At 46.1% G+C, this 23,598-nt stretch overlaps 1 protein-coding gene across 1 annotated transcript in view; it reads left to right on the top strand.

The window, feature by feature from the left end:
- Positions 1 to 23,598, top strand: part of LOC138248527 (cilia- and flagella-associated protein 337-like) — a 513,680-nt gene that overhangs the window by 119,796 nt on the left and 370,286 nt on the right. Inside the window, exons 10-12 of the mRNA XM_069202182.1 lie at positions 14,524 to 14,570; positions 15,223 to 15,340; positions 19,209 to 19,278. Of these exons, the coding sequence (XP_069058283.1) occupies positions 14,524 to 14,570; positions 15,223 to 15,340; positions 19,209 to 19,278 (235 nt within the window). The remainder of the gene's footprint in view (positions 1 to 14,523; positions 14,571 to 15,222; positions 15,341 to 19,208; positions 19,279 to 23,598) is intronic.

Here is a 23,598-nt window from a genome sequence, read left to right as displayed (position 1 = left end):
GAAAATCCCACAGTAAGGAGCTCCAATTAGTATGCCGGGTCTGATCAGCAACCCTCCAGTCACTCGTTCACCACCAGTACTTGCATAACCAGATAGTAGAGGAACAAGTGGGACATTCTGAGGCCGCCCTCATACGTGTCCTGTTCTGTCCGCATGTGTAGAAAGACAGGCGGGGCTGTGACCCATGCCACAAGAATCTCCTTGCCAGTGAGTCCATTTCATTAAACCAGTGTTTAACATAGGTAAAGCTTTGGAGCAAATAAAGGAGTCTAGGTAATTTCATCATTTTTCACAAGGCTATTCTGTCAATAACATTGGGGGGGAGCGTCTGCTACTTACGGAGATCATTCCTTATTCTCCGGTTAAGGGGAGTGAAGTTAAGGGGCCATGCCATTTCTGGTGCCAGCGCTATGGTGATGCCCAGATATCAAAAGCTAAGGCGTCAGATTGGGATGGTATTTAGCCAAACAATACAGTCCCTAACCGGGTGTAGAGGGACTAGGACCGATTTACCTGCGTTAAGGGTTAGCCCTGAGGCTTCTGCAAAGAGGTCCATAAGTTGCATACAACGTGGGCCAATGTCCGCTGTGTTCAACAGATATAGTACAATATCGTCAGCATGTAGGTCAATCCGGTCCTCTTTCCCTGTGGGCCATGTCCTGCCCTGAATTAGGGGGTTGCCCCTCACTATCCTTGTTGTTGGCAAGGGGACGGTAGGCCAGCCAGTATACTCTCTCCATTTATATACCCTTGCCATTGACACTGTTCATGCGTGCATTGCTGTTTCAAGAAAGATGTGACGGATTCCCTCACGGAGTTATAGCAATTGCCAAGTCACATACGGGTGGGCTGAGAGAGACTGTTGCCTCTTAAGTCGTAATGCTTGGGCTTCTAGACTTGTGAGTTGTTGATGCTTAGCTTTCTTGGGCAGCCTGAGGAGATGCCAGACATGCTCTCTAATGGTGGCTTTGCTTGCTGCCCAAAGCGTGCCATGTGACTGCACAGAACCAACATTGGTTTCAAAATAGAAATCCAGTTCCTCCTTTAAGGCCTGAGTGACCGTTTCCTCGTGGATGTGCAAAGCGTTCAAGCGCCACACGGGCGCTGAACGTCATTCAAGGTACCCATGGGCAGGAGGAGTGGGGCATGATCGGATATCTCCATGGGGAGAATCGAAACATGTGATACAGAGAGTGCTTTTTGAACCCTCATTAGAAAGAGATCCATTCTCGTGTGTGCATGGTGTGCCGCAGAAGTGTGAGTGTATTGTTTAAATCTGGGGTGCCATATACACCACCATTTTATTCACCCAGCTCCCCATTAGTCTAGCACAACTGCGTCGGGTGGCACACATGGGTCCTGTGGAGTCCAAGTGTGGATCCATGACTGCGTTGAAGTCTCTGCTGATTAGGGTTGGGCCGGGCGATAGCTGCAGGAGCACAGTTCACTAAGGAATGTTTTGAATGGAATGGGGGGACCATATGTACTCAAAAGATTAAGTGGCTGACCGTCGAATGTTCCTGGTATGGCAATGTGGTGGCCCTGTGGATCTCTTCTTACCTCAGTAACCGCCAAGGGAAGGGAAAGATGCAGTAGGATTGCAACCCCCCTGAAGCCACTCGTAAAGCCGCTGTGGTAAACCCTGTCGATACGCCCACAGGCAAGCATAGGACAGTAAGAGCCCATAAGGTGAGTTTCTTGGAACATCACGAAAGAGGGGGTGGAGCGGCGAACACTACTTAGAACGGCTGAGCGTTGATTTTATCCAATAAACCGCTTCCGTTATAGGATATTACTCCACATGAGGAGGCAATGGTTTTTAAGGGAGTATTACTTGGGTGAGTCGGGTGTCCTGCCATTGTGCACCTGTGGCGGAATGGGAGTACCCAGCCAGGGCTTTAGGCAGTTCAAGTGTTGTGGCAAAGAGGGACCAGTGCAGTCATCTACAATATCAAAGTTATAACAGAAAAAACAATTAACTAGGGACCAGTGCTGGTAAAAGCACAGCTGGACCGTCCCGCCTCCAATTTCACCCCTCCCCATACTTCCCCCTTAGAAGCATCTGCAGCCCTAACACATAATACCCAACACAAAAATAACTACATTAACTCTTCAGTATCAGGATTAGAATGGTGGACCCCTCCAGAAAATAGGATCTTTGCAACGGAATGCCTGTGCTCCCGTCGGCACTTCAAGTACGACCTTCATAGAAACCCTCTGTGACCACCTGCCTGGTGTGCCATTTAAAGCGGCAGGGGGTTGGCTATGCTGTTCTGAATATAGCCCCGGGGACCACTGAGCCTTCAGGGCCGATCCCATCTGGTCAGTCACAGTGATTTGTATGATCCAGAGGGGCTCGTGTTCTGGTGATCGGCCCTCTCCATCCTGTTACCTTTTACAGGAGTGTCTGCGGCCCCTCCTGCGTAACTGCCTCGAGGGTTGATCTTTTCCAGAGGGAGTCCGAGACCCCACTGCCGGACCCTAAGATCCTCAGACAGGCACTCCCAGCAGCCTCTGGCGTGTCAAAAAAGAAGGAGTTCCCATTCATGAGAATTTTGAAGCAAGCGGGGAAGAGTAGCATATAGTATAGTTGCAAGGCTCTCAGTTTCTGCTTGACTGCCTCGTATGAGCAACACCTGTTTTGGACATCCTGGGTGTAATCTGGAAAGACAAGTATCCGTGAGTTTTCCAAGCAAAGGTTTGGTTGCCGTCTTGCTCCTCTCCGGCTATTGTCTCTGTCTTTAAAGTTGAGGATTCTAGCTATCTTTGGGTGTCATGGGGCACCAGTGGTGGATTTTGGAATGAGTGCCCTGTGCGCTCTCTCGATCACAAACAATTGCAAGAGTTGGTCAGTGTTAGACTTTTCATCCTTGGCGTGGTCTCCCGTAACTTTTTGCCTCTGTTCCCCAGGTTATTGATGTGTGCTGGACTCTGATTTAGCTGTTTTTATTACTCTGGGCACTTTACCACTGCTAACCAGTGCTAAAGTGCAAGTGCTCCTGTTTAAAATGTGTACGTAATTGGTTCTCCATGATTGGCATATTTGTTTTACTGTTAAGTCCCTAGTAAAGTGCACTAGAGGTGCCCAGGGCCTGTAAATCAAATGTTACTAATGGGCCTGCAGCACTGGTTGTGCCACCCACACAAGTAACCCTGTAATCATGTCTCAGACCTGCCACTGCAGTGTCTGTGTGTGTATTTTTACACTGTAAATTCGACTTGGCAAGTGTACCCACTTACCAGGCCTAAACCTTCCCTTTTCTTACATGTAAGGCACCCCTAAAGTAGGCCCTAGGTAGCCCCAAGGGCAGGGTGCAGTGTATGGATAAGGTAGGACATATAGTAATGTGGTTTATATGTCCTGACAGTGAAATACTGCCAATTTCGTTTTTCACTGTTGCAAGGCCTGTCTCTCTCATAGGATAATATGGGGGCTACCTTTAAATATGATTAAAGTGTAGATTCCCCTAGAGAGTAGATGGACATGTGGAGTTTGGGGTCCCTGAACTCACAATTTAAAAATACATCTTTTAGTAAAGTTGGTTTTGAGATTGTGTGTTTGAAAATGACACTTTTAGAAAGTGAGCATTTTCTTGCTTAAACCATTCTGTGACTCTGCCTTGTTTGTGGATTCCCTGTCTGGGTCAGTTTGACAGTTGGGTTGTTTTTCACCTCGCACTAGACAGTGACACAAAGGGAGCTGGGGTGTAGCCTGCATTTCCTAATTAGACATCTCTGCTAGGAGGGAGGGGTGGAGTGGTCACTCTCATCTGAAAGGACTGTGCCTGCCTCTGACAATGCAGACTCCAACCCCCTGGTGTGTGTCTGAGGCCTTGCCTGGGCAAGGCAGGATTTCACAAGTAGGTGTGAGTCCCCTTTGAAGAAAGGTGACTTCAAAGACTAAAATGGGTATAAGAAGGGCACCCAAATCTACAGACTTTAGAAACACTTCTGGAACCAAGAGGAACCTCTGCCTGGAGAAGAGCTGAATAGCTGAGGAAGAAGAGCTGCCCTGCCTGTCACTGTGCTTTGTGGAGCTATCCTGCAGTTGCTGCTTCTGCCAGAGTAAGAGGGCAAAGACTGGACTTTGTATGCCTTCCATCTTGAGAAGAAATCTCCAAGGGCTTGATCTAGAGCTTGCCTCCTGTTGTTTGAAGTCTCAGGGACAGCAAAGACTTCTCTCTGCCAGCACCTGGAGTCTCTGGAGAGACTCCTACTCTGCCCTGTGGTGCCCATCCAGTTCCTGGGATCCTGAAAGGAGAAGCTGGCAGCCTAAAGACAAGAAAATCGACGCACAGAGCGCCGTGCGGGGAAAAGATTGATGCAAATCCGATCTGCGGCTGAAAAAACGACGCGCGCCCGGCTCCACAGCTGAGAAACGACGCTCGCAGGAAACGCGACCGAAAAATCGACGCACGGAGCAGGAGAAACGACGTGCAGCATCTCTGACGGAGGCTGGGATAATCACAACCTGCGCTGCGGGATTTTCAGATCATCGTGCGGCTGGATTTTTGACTCAAGTACCGCCGTGCGGAGTTATTTTTGATGCACACCTGCCCGTGCGGGGTTATTTTTGACGCACACCAGGTACATTTTCACTCTAGCAGCGCTAGTGTGTTTTTAAAACTACTTAAAGACTCTTTTTGATTTTTAATTGATAACTTGACTTGTGTATGGTGGATTTTTGTCGTTTTTGTCTAGTTTTGTTTAGATAAATATTTCCTATTTTTCTAAACCTGTGTTGTGTCATTTTGTAGTGTTTTCATTGTTACTGTGTGTGTTGGTACAAATGCTTTACACCTAGCACTCTGAAGTTAAGCCTACTGCTCTGCCAAGCTACCAAGGGGGTAAGCAGGGGTTAGCTGAGGGTGATTCTCTTTTACCCTGACTAGAGTGAGGGTCCTTGCTTGAACAGGGGGTAACCTGACTGTCAACCAAAGACCCCATTTCTAACATTGGTGATCAGCGGTTGGGATTTGGACTTGTATTTGTACTTGACATACAGTAATTAAGTGTACACTACTGTTCAGACCACTACGTGACCACATACTACTAGTCCTGTGATTTTTGTTTTTGTTTTTTTCTATTTGGACTGTTTTTGCTCTGCATTCAGTTTCTTTTTTCGCTGATCCTGTGATTGACTTTTCTAGAACTTCATTTGAGAACTTGCTTTTCTGTTTTTGGAACTTTGCATTTTTTTAACCTCTCATCATGTCTCAGTCTGGAGATGCCCTAGCTGGAGCTGCTTTTGATTTGGAGAAATTGGAGAGCTACACAGTGGCTCAGTTGAAGCAGTTTTGTAGTAATGTTGGCTATCCCATTAAGAGCTCATACAGGAAGGATGAGATGCAAAAGGCGCTGAGGGCCTGGATGACAGCCAAAGCAGCTGAGGGGCACACAGATGAGGAGCCAGAGGGGGAGGAGGAGTTGCAAGTCACTCACACTGATGTAGTGGGTGGGCCTGTTATTTCTCAGGAGAGAGTCTCCAGGGCAGGTAGCAGTGTGTCCTCCAAGGGTCTGACACCTGAAGAGTTACAGGACAGACAGGCAGAGAGGGAGTACCAATTGGAGCTTAAAAAGCTCAGTCTAGAGATGGAACAGAGAAGGCTGGCCATTGAGGAAAGGAAGTTAGCAATGGCTCATGAGCTCAGTTTAAAAGAGATAGATCAGAGGAGTCAGTCCAGTAGGAACGGTGGCAGCAATCCTACACTGCAGCCTGATAGAAGGGTACACATCCCAAAAGACCTTGTGAGGGATTATAAGAGGGAGGATGATATCTACTTGTGGTTCAAGGGTTATAAGTCAGCTCTCCACATGAACCTGGTCCCTGAAGCTCATTGGGGGGCAGCCCTGTGGAAGCATTTTGAAGCAGAGGGGAGGGACACACTGACAGCCTTAGGGGATGCTCAGGGTCTCACCTACCCTGTCATTACTCACCAGGTATGGTCTCACCCCTGAGCAGGACAAGGAGAAGTTTAGATCCTATAAAAGAAAGGAATCCCAAACATGGTTGGAATGTGTTGATTCTTTTTGCAGGTCACTGGATGGTTGGGTGAAGGGCAGTAAGGTAAACACGTATGAGGGGCTTTACAATTTAATTGCTTGAGCTCTACAAGATAAGTTGACTGTACCTTTTGAGGTTGTGGAAAGAAAGAGCGAGGTCACCTATCTGGTAGACTTGCAATCCCCCAGGAACCCTTTGAGGGTCCTACATGTCAACCGCCTCAAACCACACTTTGAGCGAACTGAGCTATCCATGCTCCTAGCGACAGATGACGGGTGGAGGAAGAGAGTGAGCCTCTTCCTGACCTCCTGTCTGCAGGAGAGAAAGATGGGTCTGTGGAGGGAGTGATCCTCTCCCCCTCCCTGACTGAGGAACAGCAGAGGGACTGTCGCCATGTGTTGGGACAGTTCGCCTCGCTGTTTTCCCTGATCCCAGGAGTCACACACCTGTGCACACATGATGTGGACACTGGGGACAGTACACCTGTTAAACATAAGGTTTACAGGGTGACTGACATGGTCAGGGCTTGCATTAAGGAGGAAGTCTCCAAAATGTTAACCCTAGGGGTTCTTGAGCACTCCAGCAGTCCTTGGGCAAGCCCAGTGGTATTGTTCCCAAAGGCTGCTGCTCCTGGTGCCACTCCAGAACTTAGGTTCTGTGTGGACTACCGGGGTCTCAATGCGGTCAGCAAGAATGACGCACACCCCATCCCCCGAGCTGATGAGCTCATTGATCGGTTAGGAGCTGCCAAGTACCTCAGTACGTTTGATTTAACATCTGGGTACTGGCAGATTGCCTTAACTGAGGGGGCAAAGGAGAGGTCAGCATTCTCTACTCCAGATCGGCACTTCCACTTCAACGTGATGCCCTTTGGGATGAAGAATGCCCCTGCCACCTTTCAGAGGTTGGTCAACCAGGTGTTGGCAGGACTGGATGAGTTCAGTGCCGCCTACCTGGATGGCATTGCTGTGTTTAGTTCCACATGGGAGGAACACCTGCAACACCTCTGGAGAGTGTTAGAGGCCCTGCAGAAGGCAGGCCTCACTATTAAGGCGAGCAAGTGCCAAATAGGGCAGGGTTCTGTGGTGTACTTAGGACACCAGGTGGGGAGTGGCCAGGTGGCACCCCTACAGCCTAAGATTGACACGATTCTGGCTTGGGAGCCTCCCAAGACCCAGACTGAAGTGAGAGCCTTTTTAGGTCTCACAGGATATTACAGGAGGTTTGTTAAGGGATATGGTACCATTGTTATCCCCTTAACTGAGTTGACTTCTAAGAAGCAACCCAAGAAAGTGATCTGGACAGAGGCTTGCCAGAATGCTTTTGATGCCCTGAAGGCAGCCATGTGCACAGCACCTGTGCTGAAGGCACCTGACTACTCCAAGGAGTTTGTTGTGCAAACAGACACCTCAGAGCATGGTATTGGAGCAGTACTCTCACAGCTTAATGAAGTGGGCCTAGATCAACCCGTAGCCTTCATTAGCAGAAGGTTACTACCCAGGGAACGTAGGTGGAGTGCCATAGAACGCGAATCGTTTGCTGTGGTCTGGGAACTGAAGAAGCTAAGACCCTACTTGTTTGGGACTCACTTCCGAGTTCAGACCGACCACAGGCCCCTCAGATGGTTAATGCAGATGAGGGGTGAGAATCCAAAACTGTTGAGGTGGTCCATTTCCCTACAGGGGATGGACTTCACGGTGGAACACCGTCCTGGTACAGAGCACGCCAATGCTGATGGTCTGTCCAGGTTCTTCCGCCTTAGTGATGAGAACTCCCATGAGGTTGGGTAGTTGCTCCCCACTTTTAGCTGGGGGGGACACGTGTTAGACTTTTCATCCTTGGCGTGGTCTCCCTTAACTTTTTGCCTCTGTTCTCCAGGTTATTGATGTGTGCTGGACTCTGATTTAGCTGTTTTTATTACTCTGGGCACTTTACCACTGCTAACCAGTGCTAAAGTGCAAGTGCTCCTGTTTAAAATGTGTATGTCATTGGTTCTCCATGATTGGCATATTTGTTTTACTGTTAAGTCCCTAGTACAGTGCACTAGAGGTGCCCAGGGCCTGTAAATCAAATGTTACTAGTGGGCCTGCAGCACTGGTTGTGCCACCCACACAAGTAACCCTGTAATCATGTCTCAGACCTGCCACTGCAGTGTCTGTGTGTGTATTTTTACACTGTAAATTCGACTTGGCAAGTGTACCCACTTGCCAGGCCTAAACCTTCCCTTTTCTTACATGTAAGGCACCCCTAAGGTAGGCCCTAGGTAGCCCCAAGGGCAGGGTGCAGTGTATGGATAAGGTAGGACATATAGTAATGTGGTTTATATGTCCTGACAGTGAAATACTGCCAATTTCGTTTTTCACTGTTGCAAGGCCTGTCTCTCTCATAGGATAATATGGGGGCTACCTTTAAATATTATTAAAGTGTAGATTCCCCTAGAGAGTAGATGGACATGTGGAGTTTGGGGTCCCTGAACTCACAATTTAAAAATACATCTTTTAGTAAAGTAGTTTTTTAGATTGTGTGTTTGAAAATGACACTTTTAGAAAGTGAGCATTTTCTTGCTTAAACCATTCTGTGACTCTCTCTTGTTTGTGGATTCCCTGTCTGGGTCAGTTTGACAGTTGGGTTGTTTTTCACCTCACACTAGACAGTGACACAAAGGGAGCTGGGGTGTAGCCTGCATTTCCTAATTAGACATCTCTGCTAGCAGGGAGGGGTGGAGTGGTCACTCTCATCTGAAAGGACTGTGCCTGCCTCTGACAATGCAGACTCCAACCCCCTGGTGTGTGCCTGAGGCCTTGCCTGGGCAAGGCAGGATTTCATAAGTAGGTGTGAGTCCCCTTTGAACAAAGGTGACTTCAAAGACTAAAATGGGTATAAGAAGGGCACCCAAATCTACAGACTTTAGAAACACTTCTGGAACCAAGAGGAACCTCTTCCTGGAGAAGAGCTTAATAGCTGAGGAAGAAGAGCTGCCCTGCCTGTGACTGTGCTTTGTGGAGCTATCCTGCAGTTGCTGCTTCTGCCAGAGTAAGAGGGCAAAGACTGGACTTTGTGTGCCTTCCATCTTGAGAAGAAATCTCCAAGGGCTTGATCTAGAGCTTGCCTCCTGTTGTTTGAAGTCTCAGGGACCGCAAAGACTTCTCTCTGCCAGCACCTGGAGTCTCTGGCGAGACTCCTACTCTGCCCTGTGGTGCCCATCCAGTTCCTGGGACACTGAAAGGAGAAGCTGGCAGCCTAAAGACAAGAAAATCGACGCACATAGCGCCGTGCGGGGAACAGATTGACGCAAATCCGATCTGCGGCTGAAAAAACAACGCGCGGCCGGCTACGCGGCTGAGAAACGACACTCGCAGGAAACGCGACCGAAAAATCTACGCACGGAGCAGGAGAAATGACGCGCAGCATCGCTGACGGAGGCTGGGAGATCACAACCTGCGCTGCGGGATTTTCGGATCATCGTGCGGCTGGATTTTTGACTCAAGTACCGCCGTGCAGAGTTATTTTTGACGCACACCTGCCCGTGCGGGGTTATTTTTGACGCACACCAGGTACATTTTCACTCTAGCAGCGCTAGTTTGTTTTTAAAACTACTTAAAGACTCTTTTTGATTTTTCATTGATAACTTGACTTGTGTATGGTGGATTTTTGTCGTTTTGGTCTTGTTTTGTTTAGATAAATATTTCCTATTTTTCAAAACCTGTGTTGTGTCATTTTGTAGTGTTTTCATTAAGTTACTGTGTGTGTTGGTACAAATACTTTACACTTAGCACTCTGAAGTTAAGCCTACTGCTCTGCCAAGCTACCAAGGGGGTAAGCAGGGCTTAGCTGAGGGTGATTCTCTTTTACCCTGACTAGAGTGAGGGTCCTTGCTTGAACAGTGGGTAACCTGACTGTCAACCAAAGACCCCATTTCCAACAGTCAGCAGGCATCCAGTCCTTCAGGAACTCGACAGGCCGAGAAGCTTCCACCCACTCCAGAAACACAACAAAGTGCAAATTAGTGTGCCTTGATTGATTCTCAGCATCTTCCACTCTGTAATGGAGTTCAGCCATCCGAATGAGCAGTTGGGCGACCTTGGATTTAAGATCCGTAACTTCATCTTCCACTGTCGAGACACGACCCTCCATCTCAGTGATGCAGCCCACAGCGTTACGCAGGTCTTGGCGCACGAGTCTGATATCTTCTCGCACCTTCCTGATCTTTGTCTCAGGGGTGGTCTGTGATACTTGGATGGCTCGTAGGATATTGTGCAGGGCCTCCACCTCCGGTGTGCTGCTCGTGGGTGCCTCACTGCCCTGGGCCCTGAGTTGTGTCGCAAACTTGTCTATGCCTGGTTGCGAGGCCGGTGGCTGCTTGGTGAGCTTGTCTTTCATCATGGCCTCTGGTTGACATCAGCAGGGGACCGGGAGCGGGTATAGACTGTGGCACCAGCTCGGAAGCCGAGATGCTTGTTCCTCTGGCGCAACAGTCTTGGGGTGAATGCTCCGGACCAGTGCGTCAAGTGGGTCAAAGATGCACTGTGTCTAAAGAGGAGTCCCATTCATTGCCTTCTTGGCAGGTTAGGATGGAGTCTCGGTAGCCCGGGTGCCCAATGTCTCAAGGGGAGTAGTCTCCAGGGATCCCTGTAGCCGGGCAGCCATAGCCAGAGGGAACACCACAAACCACTAGTGTACACAAGGGTGGGGCCCGGTCTCGGCAGCCCTCCATCCACTTCCCAGGGCCGATACCCCTCAGGTCTGGCACGGCAGTAATCATGCAGGGAGTCGACCCCCCATGGCCGATATCCGGGCGAGCGTGTCTGCGAGCCCCAAGTCCCATTCGGGGGTGCCCTGAGGCCTCATTGTCTCCTCGCTATCTTGCTCTCCTTCCCTTTAATGCCCCAGACCGCTCTCCACCTCTCCCGCCTCCGTCCTTGGCCGCGGTGGACCCGCAGGCCCAGGGCCGCCCCAGACCCGCTCCAAGACCAGCAGTCCGATAATCAAGTGAACCGCCCCGGAGCCGCTCCTCCATGGCGTACTTGAGCTCACCTCGATCGGCCTCTATGAGCCCAGGGTCTCAGCTCCTCTCACAGAGGTCCTCTCTTCTGGCTGTCCCTGCACACTACAGCCAGGTCTCACCATGAGCGCTCCACCTGGCCCCCAGCGCCTGATCCGCCAAGGTCAGTTTGTTAAGGCCTCCCGGTCTTATTACAGGAGGATCGCTCCCATGCATATCTGCCATCTTTGGCCCGGGACCACTGCCCTCGTGTGGTCCAAAGGAGAGCCTGGATGCCGGGAAGGGTCCAGTTGTGAGCCCAGCATGTCTTGGTTAATCAGGCATCTGGAGTGTCGGGCTCGGTGGGGCCGGGAACAGCAGGCAATGGCGGCGGATGACGGAGGGGTCCGGAGCACTCTCAAAGTGTGACCGCCTTGTATACGCCCCAAGCCACGCCCCACGAAAGCACATTTAGTGAGCACGCACTTGCTGCTCACACTTCTGTGACCTTTATTTCTGCAATTATCCATCGCCCTCCTTCTTCTGCCTTATACCGAACTAAATTTGCCCCTGATTTTACTTTTAGTACCAGGGCAATTCCTTTAGTACAATGTACTTGATCTGTTGCTACTATGCTCTCCACACATCTCTGCTTCAAGAAAAGATCCTTACATCCCTGTCTCAAGAGGTGCGTCTCTTGAAGCATAATTATCTGGACATTGCTTTCTTTTGAATATTGTAAAATTATTTTTCTCCTTTTAGCAACATGTAGCCCGTTTCATTTGTTTTAAAGTGTTGGTAAAGGGTGGCTATACTAATCCACTCAGTTATCCACATAAAATAAAGATTGGTTCTTTGCAGCCCTATTAACCCTCTGCTCTACTTTATGGCAAGTCAAAACTGCCACTAGACAAAACTCCGATCTCTCTCTAGCAGGAACAATAATCACAAGATCTTGACATTTTTATTGCTGCCAGAGAGCTGGATGCACAAGGAACTCTTCACCAGGTTCTTTTAAAATCTTAAGTAATTGATAAACACAGCACCCCCACCGGGGTCAGTGCCACCCCCCTCCTTGCCACCCCCACCCTCCAGGTCACACCGCTCGCAACGCCCTTAAGCTGGCTCTGCTTCTTGGAGATGGTTAGTTGTGTACGGGGATATTTGCAGAGGTCACTTTACACATGAGTAAATCTACATGTATAAAATTACTCTTTCACTTTAAACTAACATTGCTAATTCACACTTTAGGATTGTAAAGTTACACAAAAGTCTATACTCACATGCCCCCACCCCGACATAGGGGCTGGACTCACTAGAAACATCAAATGGGGCCAGAAAGTTACAATTAGTTGTGACTTTATGACCATATTTGATGTTCCAAACACTTGGGAGACACCTCCACAATCGAGGCAGAGATCTCCCTCTGGTAAAGAACAAGGAAATTGACAAGAGGTTAATAAAGATTTAAAAAAAAAAAAAAAAATCTGTTTGTATGTTAAATTGTAATGTTTAATAATTGTATATGTTTTTAAAATGTAGAACTTTTTTAAACTGCTTCTGCACTATTACATAAATTTTAAATTACACGTTATTAAATGTAAGTGTATTACATTAAATTAAAGTTATTTTTGAAGAATCATTTTAAAAATTACACCCGCCTAGGGTGAAGGGTTTATATTTATTTCTTGTGTATTAAAAATTACTAAAAGTTATGTATAACATTATTTTAATTTAATTCAATTCATTTTTATAAAAATTACTCTTATTTTTAAATTAAAAAAGATACTCAGATTATATAAAAATAACATGTATTTAGAATTTATTTTGTTAGCATTAAAAAAGTGTATTTGTTTTTTTTTTCAAGAAATGAAAATGAGGTTATTTATTTTACCATTATATCCTATGGGGATGTTGCAGTACCTGTGAGTGCAGTGGGCAGTGCTGAACTTACTCCAGCTCTGACTTGGAGTACATTTATGACTGCTTTCTTTCCTATGTAGTAACACTAGATGTATAGTTTGTTAATGAGAAGGGTCTTACTCTTTTTTTGGGTAGGAGCATGCCCCTTTCTAAGTCATTTATTAACTAACCATTAAACTCTACTTACTCTTCCCAAAAACCCTCCCCCGAGTGTTAACCTTTCTCAATTTCTAGCCACTCGCCTTGTACCTTCTACATTTACATAAATGTGGTTGTCTGGACCTTGAATGCTAGTGTGGGGTGTTGTTAGTGCAGAGAGGAAAGGAGTAATGTAAAACTACCTACTGGTGAACCAACCGCTTTTATTTGTGTCTCCGGGGTGTAGAATTTAAAGCAAGTAAGAAGTGGGCTAATTCTACCCTTCCTACTAGATCCACATGTATCGGCCCTTCTTTATGCCTTTCACAAGTGCTATGGACTTTCTTCAGGATCAAGCCTCTCTAAATAGCATAATTGATATAATTAAAACAAAAATGTAAAACACCAATACCAATCCTGTAAGTATGAGGGTTGTGCTGTGTGTTCAGGCATCGTGGAATTGTTGACCACCTTTGCTGGAGGAGATTGATGACCCTGTAGGTTGGGCCTCTTGTGGAGTGAGAGATTCTTTGACTATGTTGTGGTGTTTTGAGTGCGCAAGCATGGAGTGTTTGGTGCACTCGTGCTGGAGGACGCTGCAGGCCATGTGGCCGTGCTTCTTGCAGAGTGAGTGATTTGATGAATATGATGTTGTTTAGATGTTTTGCTTGTCAAAGAGTCGTTTAGTTTAGTTCAGTGTGTTCCAGAGTACCAGCAACATCCATGCATGATGGATCTGAAGCATAGGTGAGCCTTTTGAATGATATTATGGATTGTTCTTGGATATTTGGTTAATGTTTTTTTGCGGTTTAAAATAGGCAAATTTGTAATTTCAGGTTTTGTTGAGAAAGTGTGGATGGTTGTGTTTTAGGCCCTCGTTGTAAGTGGACATTAAATTCCAGCATGTGCAGTAACTCATGTTACCACACATACTGGGGGGCAGATTTACTTATAAATTCATGCCATTTAGTGCAGCAAGGCAAGTCGCTTTGCTGCACTGCTAGCACACTTGAGGCTGCCTAGTGCAGGTCAGCCTCAAGTGCTCCAGCGCAGGCACCCTTTTTCACATTTTTCCCCAGTAATTTCCAGCAGATCAAAACCTTCACGGGGGCGAGAATGTGCCCTGTAATTACTGGAACAATGTGCACTCTGATATTATGCCAGAGCCCGTTACTTGAAACTTGTTGACTTTAAACCTGTAATCATAAACATGAACAACAAAGTAACCCGTGATTGCATCCCTACGCATGAACTTTTTTGAACCACCAGTATGTTTTCCGTAATCTTTTTGCTCACAAGACAACAGGGGCTCTTCACCACCAACAGATACTACACATATTCCTTTGCCTGTCAGTGATGTTCTTGCAAGTAAAATGATTGTGAATTTTAAAGCCCACGTTTGTAGCAGTAGATAAGTGTTTGAACAGTGCAACAACACAGGATTGCAAAGTTATTTGTTTTTATCTCTATTTTGCAGGGATGTGTGAACATTCTGCTCATGACATCTGTGGGAGAACTTCTCAGGTTAGTACTTAAAATTCGAAAATCCTTCTTTGATTTTATGCACAGGATAACTTATAAGACAATGAGAACCAATGAAAGCTGTCATGTTCCTGTAAGCTTGCGATCGCTGCTTTTGTTGTCCTTCCACGTCTGTTTATAAACTCAGTGACAGATATAGCCTAAACGGCAGATTTACTTTTACAAAACTTAAAAGCCATCCCATCTTGTGCAATGGTCTTAATGCACAAAGACAACCAAACCCGTAACCAAAGGTTATTTGACACTCATTTTGGCAAATGTTTTGACACCATAAGCTTTTGGACTGAGATGAACACTGAAATAAGATTGCCATCCCTCTAGACATCCATTCTCTGTAACCACCTCTCCTTTCATCAAGGACTACCACCCTTGCCCCAATGGCCTGGCCTCCCAGGCAGAGCCTCCCCATCTTGGCTGTGTTTTTTACAGGTTTATCACTGAAATTCAGGATTAATTACCATAAGGAGGTCAGCTATGCCACACATGTGAACTCACTCTGACCTCTGATAACAAAGATACAATATAGTTGCTTTAGCCTTTAAGTCCACAAGTCACCTCTTCTCCTTTCTCAGAGACACCTCCACTGAAATAACTAATCTAAGAGTAAACTTACCTCCTGTTCTTTGATCTTCAGAACCTGGAAGAAGTTGCCAAGAGTAGACAACATGCCTAACATAGGAATTGACTATGCAACGCTTTCGCCTCATGTAACATTCATCAGCTGGAAAGTGCATGAAGATTGGGTCACACAGGTAAGAACACAAACAGAGAACAGATAGAAAGGCTGATGCTGGATGATTACAGTAAAGTGTAACGCCTGGAGTTGTTATCAAAGTAAAGTAGGGGTCATAAGTGAGAAGCTCAACTACTTTAGGGATAAGGGGCAGACAGAGTGGCACAACAAAGAGAACGACATGAGCCACATTTATAAATATGAGCTCCTTGGTCTAATTGTTAGAGCATAGTTCCAAAGAACCTAGTATTACAATGATTTAACGGAAAATTGAGCACCTGTCACATTGAAGCATGTCTCCCTGTAATGCTCGTTTACATTTTACACACTTTAATTACTTACATCAAACCTACCTCACATCACATTGCCTGCATAAAATGTTCCCAGTAGTATTATCAGCATGCCCCAGATGTGGACACTCAAATGCTACCTTTATTCAAATGGTCTGGGAATGTCCACCACTGCTGTGCACTTGGACCCAGGTGATGGAACATGTGTCAACAGTGGTTGATGTTCAACTCCCCCCAAACCCACTATTCTGTCTGTAAGGGATCACAAAGGGCACTAACCATAACAAACATGACTTGAAATTCGTTGACCAGCTCTGGTTTTGTTTGAATGCCTAATTGCCATGGCCTGGAAAGCCTCTCAACCACCCACGTTTGAGTGCTGTGCTTACTACCGGTGACTTGTAGATGGGCCTCAGCAGAGGAAGATGCCCAGGTACACAACTGTAAGCTGGGGGGAGAGAGTGGAGCAGCTGCGCTGTGGGACATTTACATTCTGAAACTATCAGACAAGTTGATCCACCCTCCCCCTAAATGGTGAAACCTCTTATAGGGCCTTCTGTACAATCACTTCAGCTGCAGGGTTGACAGGCCCCTTTACTCTCTCAGAAGAAAGGCTTTGGGTGCTTCAGGACAGGTGTACAACCTAGCAAGAGGTCAGACTCTTAGATTAAATTTACTCTGCCATCTATAAGTGTGTTCAGTTGGGAGATTCACATTTGTAAGTCATCAGTTTGTCTCAAGAGTACCCAGCCTATACACCATACTTCTGCTACAATTAGAACCCAACTAACCAACTTTTGGTAGATCACTCAAAACTCAAATTTTTTTAGTATAAGAAATGTTAGAAATTGGGTTGTTGGTTGAATGGGGTATGAGCCTGGGTCAAGCAGCAACCATAATCCTAGTCAGGTTAAGGTACAGGCAAGCCCTAAATTAACTGGTGCTCAGCCTCTGGCACAGGTTGGTGCAGAGCAGTCAGGCCTAATTAATTTAGAAGCAGTGTGTAAAGTGTAAAAACTGTGAGAACTCCACACAAAAAGGTTCCACACTAGGTTGAAAACATGGATCAACATTTAATAAATAAAACAAGACCAACATTACAAAAATCCATTAAGTAGAACTGGAGATATTGAATTTCACAGTTTTCAGTAAAAACAGTGCCAAAAAAGCACAAAGCTCTATTGGGGATATCTGGTCGCCCCAGACCAGGACAAAGTCAAAAGTTCAGGCTGGCCACGATGGAGTGTGGGCCGGCTACAGGGATCCAGTCATGCCCACTGAACCAAAGTACCAAAAATCTTAGGTTGCAGAGAGTTGCATAGATCTGAGTCAAAGATTCGTCGAACAGAACATCTTGGTTCTGAGATGTGATAAGGCTCCAGTGAAAGGATCTGCTGTGTCGATGTTGAGGATCTTGTTGACAGGGCTTGCACTGCAAAGGCCGGTGTTCAGGAGGCATTCCTCAATTGAGGTGATACGTTGCTTCTGATGAGCCGTGAAGCTGCAGTGGGAAGTTTCTACGTCGTCTTCCAGGCTGCCGTCAACTGGAAATGCGAGGAGCTTGCACCCATAAAAGTGTAACACAGCGATGGTTTCAAAGGTGATGCGTCCAACCCAAGATGCGGGATGTGGTGGTAATGCAAGTCTTTTGCCATGGGTCCAATCCATGCAGCAGTGGTGATGCATTGGTTGTGCTTGGGGATGCACTGATCCGTAGAGATGTGTGGGTTCTCCGAGAGGATGCACCACTCAGCAGAGGTGATAGTCGATTCTGCTGGTAAGCACCTTAGGCCACTTCCAAGGACCCAGGACTAAGGTGGCACCTCTTTGCGGGTAGACTCATAGATCACGCAGTCCAGGTGCAGAAGCAGGGTGGTTGGAAGTCTTTTATATCCCTGGGACTTTATATCAGGAGGCCAGCTAACTAGTCTTTGGAGTCACTTTGGGTTGTGGGTGATGCAGGTCCAGTCTTCCTCACCCAGGCAGAGGACAGTAGGCAGCAGGTAGCAGGTAAGTACAGCAAAAGAGGAGTGCAGCAGAGTAACAGTCCTTCAGTGCAACAGCAGTCCTTCTTCCTGGCAGAGTATCCAAAGGCCGAGAGGTATACTGAAGTGGTGTCGTCTGAGGTCCAGTTCCTGTACCCAGTGGTGCCTTTGAAGTGGGGGAGACTTCAAAGACAGGCTTTTTAAGTGCACAGAGGCCCTGCCCTTCGTACCCTGGAGCTATGCAGCCCTTTGTGTGGGAACAGTACACAGCCTATTCAGGTATAAGTGAAGCTGGGTCCAGCTTCTCACTCCCATCCTGCCAGGATGGCCCATCAAGTCATACCTAAGCTCTCATTGTGTGTGGCTGCCTAGGGGGGATACACAAAGCCCAGCTGTCACCAACCCAAGACATGTGCTCAGAGACAGGCAGCAGGCACCTGGTAGATAAAGCAAGAAAATGTGATTTCATAGACATCAAACTTCAAAGAATTATCTTTTCACACTTGAACACTACGCTCAAAATTGTATTAGGGGACCTCCAATATTATCCTATGGGAGAGATAGGCCTTGCCATGTCAGAAAATGAATTTAAGAGTTTTTCATTACCACGACATTCACAACTTAAAAGTACATGTCCTGCTTTACAAATACATTGCACCCTGCCCTCTAGGCTGTTCAGGGCCTACCCTAGGGGGGATGTAAATGTATTAAAAAGGACATTTTGGGCCTGGAAAAAAGGGTTACATTGCCAGGTCCACATAGCAGTGTAAAAGTAAAACTGCAAATACAGGCTCTGCAATGCCAGGCCTGAGCCAAGGTTAGAGGTTTACTTAAGTGGGTGGCATAAACAGTGCTGCAGGCCTACTAGTAACATTTAATTTACAGGCCCTGGACATATGTAGTGCACTTTACTAGGGACTTAAAATTAAATTAAATATGCCAATTGGGGATAAGCCAATACTACCAGGTTTAGAGGAGAAACCACAAGCACTTTGGCACTGGTTAGCAGTGGTAAAGTGCACAGAGTATTATCACCAAAAGCGAGGTCAGAAAAGTGGAGAAGGTAGGCAAAATGTTGGGGAGAAGACCACTGTAAGCCTGTCAGGTTTAACACCAAACCTCCCTAATTTAATACAATCTTGGTAGAGCACTTGGATACTTGAGGGATGAGTGACTATAAAAATAACATAACAAAAAGTATAACACAAATAATGATAAACAAGTGAGCTCAGAATTTCAGTACGGTTCCTCCTGTTAAGGTATTCTCATCACCACAAAATGCCCACATACATCTTGCACTCTATGTGTAAAGTCAGGTGTCCCGGTCATCATAAAAATGCACAGACACCAGTAGAACACTTTGCGTATGTCGATGAGGAAAACAAATATTGAACATCAAACAAGCAAAATTTGCCTAGAAAAGGTTCTTTCAAATTCGGTTGAGGAACTCGCATCCAGATATTAGAGAACAATAATGCTGTAGTCCCTAAATTATAATGCAGTCGCTCAGTAACTAATCCTATCCCTTTATTGTTTTCATAAACTAAAGATCTATTATTTGTTATTGTTTATTACACTGTTGAAATTTCCATTACTTCTGTTTTTATTCTAGCTGAAGTACTACGATTCCATCAAGGCAATAATTTCCACCTCAAACCACCAGCCTACGGCTTTAGTACTGGGTAAGATTTACACTCTCTTAATAATGCACACGAGTTGTCCATTATAGCGCCTTGCCAGGATCCACATCTGCTTCTATTGTGTGTATGGTAAAGGGGTGAATATGTTGGATCGTCCAACCACCAAGTTACCCATGTGGTGGAAGAAACACCGGCACGACAGCAACAGGGGACCTGCTGTTGCATTTAAAATGTTCTGCCACATTGGCAGGGCTTTTCCCCCTAAGGTATCTCCCACCAGCGTGGAGAGAGACAGCCCTGCGCATTATCTATGTTGACTATTACATTTGTTCCACTGGTCAAATGTTAAAATTTAATTCTGCCTAAGACATATTAATATTTTACCAAGACACGGCAAAGGACACTGTTCCTTTATCAATGAATACCTCATCAAAATGTTTGTGCTCTGAAATAAAATACCATCTAAATTAAAGACATGAATTACCACAGTTTAGTCATTGCATGCCGGATTACCTCCGTTATATGTTCCTGAATGGTGTACTAATATTCTAGGATACAGCTACTTATATTAGGTTCTATGTAGGCATTTGTATGTGATATTAATTAGATGCTAAGTCAACTAACGTGCCCCAATTTAGGTTTTTGGTCATCACGGATCTCGTGCAGGCCAGTGGAAGAAGCTGCGTAGTAAGCTTTCAATCTGCTTACTGTGCCATTGATATTGCATCATTACCATGCTAGATGTAAAGCATCGTCATCATCATAATATGCAAATTGGCTTGGTGTATGAAGCATTTATGCTAGTACATACATTTCTCCAAAGTATGGTAAACATGGTTGCCATTCTAGAATTGGCATTTCGTCAAGAACCCTCAGGGATGCGCTGCCCAGCAGATGTGATGCAGTGGTTCCGCTGGATCAACAGAGGCTGGCAGAGCACCTTAAGCCTACTTCGAAAGATCCAGGACTGGGGTGGCACAACTTGGCAGGGTAGACTCACAGATGGCAGAGTCCAAGTGCAGGCGCAAGTTTGTTGAAAGCCTGTTGTGTCCATGAAGATTCAGATCAGGAGGCGAGCCTACTAGCCCTTGAAGTCACTCTCTGTTCTGGGTTCAGGAGATGCAGGTCCAGTCTTTTTAGCCAAAGTAAGTGAGAAGAAGGCAGCAGGACAACAGTCCTTCAGAGCAGCAGTCTAGCAGAGTGGCAATCCTTTAAGCAGCACAGCAATCCTTCTTCCTGGCAGAGTATCCACAGGTTCAGAAGTGTTCGGAGGAGCTGGTGCCTGAGTTTCAGTATTTATATCCAGTTGTGCTTTTGAAGTGGGAAGAAGCTTCTAGAGGGATGCTTTTTAAATGCACAGGTGCCCTGCCTTCCTGGCCCTGGTGCCAGACTAACGAGACGGGGGTATTCAGTATTCAGCCCTTTGTGTGGAGGCAGGACACAGCCTATTCAAGTGTAAGTGGGGCAGGTTTAGCTCCTCCCTCCTTTCCCTCCCATCCTGCCAATATTGACCCAGCCAGCTACGCTCATGTGAGGAAGTCACCCTTTTAGCATGTTTATCCAATGTTTCTGACTGATACTGATGGTAACTGACCCTGACTTTGCCCTGTGCTCTGCTAATCAGTCTCAGAGCCAATATTCTGAATAGAAGGTATATGGTCCAATGTTATCATTCCAAATGAGAATGACAGACCGCTGTAAGTCCCTAGTAGACGATAGGGCAAGTGGGATTCAAACTACCTATAAGTCCCTAGTATATAATAAGGCAGGGAAGATTAGAGGTCCAGTAGATTTTCTGCTCTGGAGTGTGCACTGCTGTGTGTCTGGTGTCATTTGTAAGGGCAGCCCTGCCTTGCAGACTTTCTTTAAAATGTAAAATGTATGCTAAATCGGCTTTGGAATTAAAGCTGCTTCCAAAATGATAATCTACCTTATTTTCTACATAGAAGCTACACCAAGGTCTCCCCTAGGTGCCTCATGGGTTGGGTGCCATGTAACTGTAAGCAGGGACATATAAAAAGATGTTTTATATGCCCAATGATGGAACAACTGCACCTTTCATTTCCCCCCTACTGTAGAAAGTTAGCTCCATAGGCTAAAATTTTTATATTTTTCATAAGCATAAGTATTGCTAGGAAGGAGCTACAAATGGCATGAAAGAACTCAAATGAATGGTAATGAGAATTACAACCACTTGCCACTGTTGAATTTGTCATAACTAATGTAGAAAAAAAAGTTAAAAGACGTTCTTTACTGTAAGCCAGATTCCAGTCTACTTCTGGTCTCTCCTGTGTGGTCAGCCCTAACAGGGTTAGCCAGGCTGCTTTGATGAGGTGATAAGTGGCCTGCACTGAGCAGAGGTTATCTGATGAGGGAGGTAGGCAGATGCTGAGGCCCGGCAAGGAAATGAGCTGGGTAAATCAAGCTGAGGTTTCAAAAGCCAGTCAGAAAGGAATGCAGCCAGGCCTGCCCTCTTACCCTGTACCCAACAGATAGATAGTAGACTTAGGAAAGGAATCTGCAGAAGAACAGAAGGGGAGCTAATGGAAATGAGCTACACCCGTGGGTTGGTTTAGCTAGGTCTTGCTCCTCTGGAGGAAAATCATCTATCTTAGAATGTTAAAGTACAGTGCTTTATGGGGCAAAAAGGTGCCACATTTTGGAGGAAGTTCTCATGCTGCTGGGTGGCACCCTTCAGCTCATTTGACAAGGATGCCCACTGCCTGTCCCCTAAGATGATTGAATAAAAGTGACTGATCTGCATTGCAACTCAGATCTGCAGCCTGAAACCACAAGAAGAAGAAGCATTGCCCTGCTGGAACCCTAGTCTGCAACCCAGAGGACTGCATACTGAAGTATTGCTCCTGTAGCACACTGGAACAACAGCCCAAACTTTACTTTGCTTTTAAAATGATTCAGGAGTGGACTCCCTGATAGCAACAGGTTAAAAGAGTTTCCCTGAATCACCCTCCACAAAAGTCCCCAGCCTGGAGTGTGTCCAGTTGACTTGCAATGATTTTGCCAGGTGCATTGTGGGAATTGAACTCCCAGACTTCCAAGGACCATCTCAGGGCTCCTGAACCATTGGATTTGTGTTTCGGACATCTTGAGACCTAAAGGAGAACTTCTGGAAGTTTGAGAAACTTTGGAGAACTTTTGTGAAAAAAGCTCCATAAAGTGATCGACCATTCAATGAGATTCAAGCTGCACTGCCGAACTGCGACTTGGCCTGGATTTTAAGTTTTTCCTGCTGAAAGCTCCTCGGCTTGAAGAGGAGCATCGTTCAATGACAAGAAGAAAACCCACAGAAAAGTTTCTAAGTGCAAAGGCACGTTTTTACTGAGACCTCCCGCTCAGTGCATCTGAGCAGGGGTCCATCGTGGTTTGCTTCAAACTTTGACTTTGTCCCAGTCAAGCGTGACCAGATGTCTCCAGTTGGCGCTATTGATTTCTAAGCATTAGAAAGCATATTTTTTGCTTAATCTTTAAAAATGTATATCTCCGGTTCTCTGTATTGGTTATTTGTCGTTTTGGTGTAATTTTAAAGATAAAAAATATTTATCATTTTTATAAATTGGTGTGAGATTTTTATTGTGTTGTGTCTGACTTATTTACTGTATTGGTTTATATAAATGCTTTACATACCTGTCGCCTAAGTTAAGTCTGGCTGCTTGTTGCCAAGCTACCAGGGGATGAGTCAGGGGCTACTTTGTGGGAACTTGCCTGGACACCACCCTGTGTTGGGGTGTATTGATAGTGGTAGGTGTGAACTTGCCTCTACTGATACCCATCCTCCAACAGCTCCTCATTGTGTGTACCTGTCTAGGACAAACACAGACAGCCCAGCTGTCAGTTACATCCAGTCATGTGATCCAGAGACAGACTGCATGCACTGAATGGCAAAGGCAGGAAAATGCCAGCTTTCTAAAAGAAAACAAACACAAATTCCGTTCATCATCTGTTGTTTTTGCATGCATTGCCCTAAGTGGGAAAAGTGTGTCCAGACATGGATCCCATGCATGCTATGCCGCCAGATTCAAGCTAGCATGGCTAATGAGGGGTGATACCCCGAAACCGGTCCCAGGGTGCTTGTTTCTGGTCCAGGGAGGACCTGGCCTGACAGTTCGGGCTGGTCTGTTCCCATGGGGAACAGGGTCAAGACTGAGTTACATATGGCAGGGTCCAAACTGGAATGGCAGGGCATGCAAAAAAACTGATGGAATAAACCCAGATCTGTGACTGGGGGTGAATGTTTGATTTGTTCTGCATTCCTTCCATCATCTGTTGTTTTTGCTTTCTAAAAGTGGCATTTACAAAACTGTAATTTAAAATCTGACTTCATCATAAGTTAGAAATGTTGAT

This window comes from Pleurodeles waltl, chromosome 8, assembly GCF_031143425.1.
Source record: "Pleurodeles waltl isolate 20211129_DDA chromosome 8, aPleWal1.hap1.20221129, whole genome shotgun sequence".
Classification (NCBI taxonomy): Eukaryota; Metazoa; Chordata; class Amphibia; order Caudata; family Salamandridae; genus Pleurodeles; species Pleurodeles waltl.
Note: the sequence above shows the minus strand (reverse complement) of the source record. Positions and strands in the feature narration are given on the sequence as shown.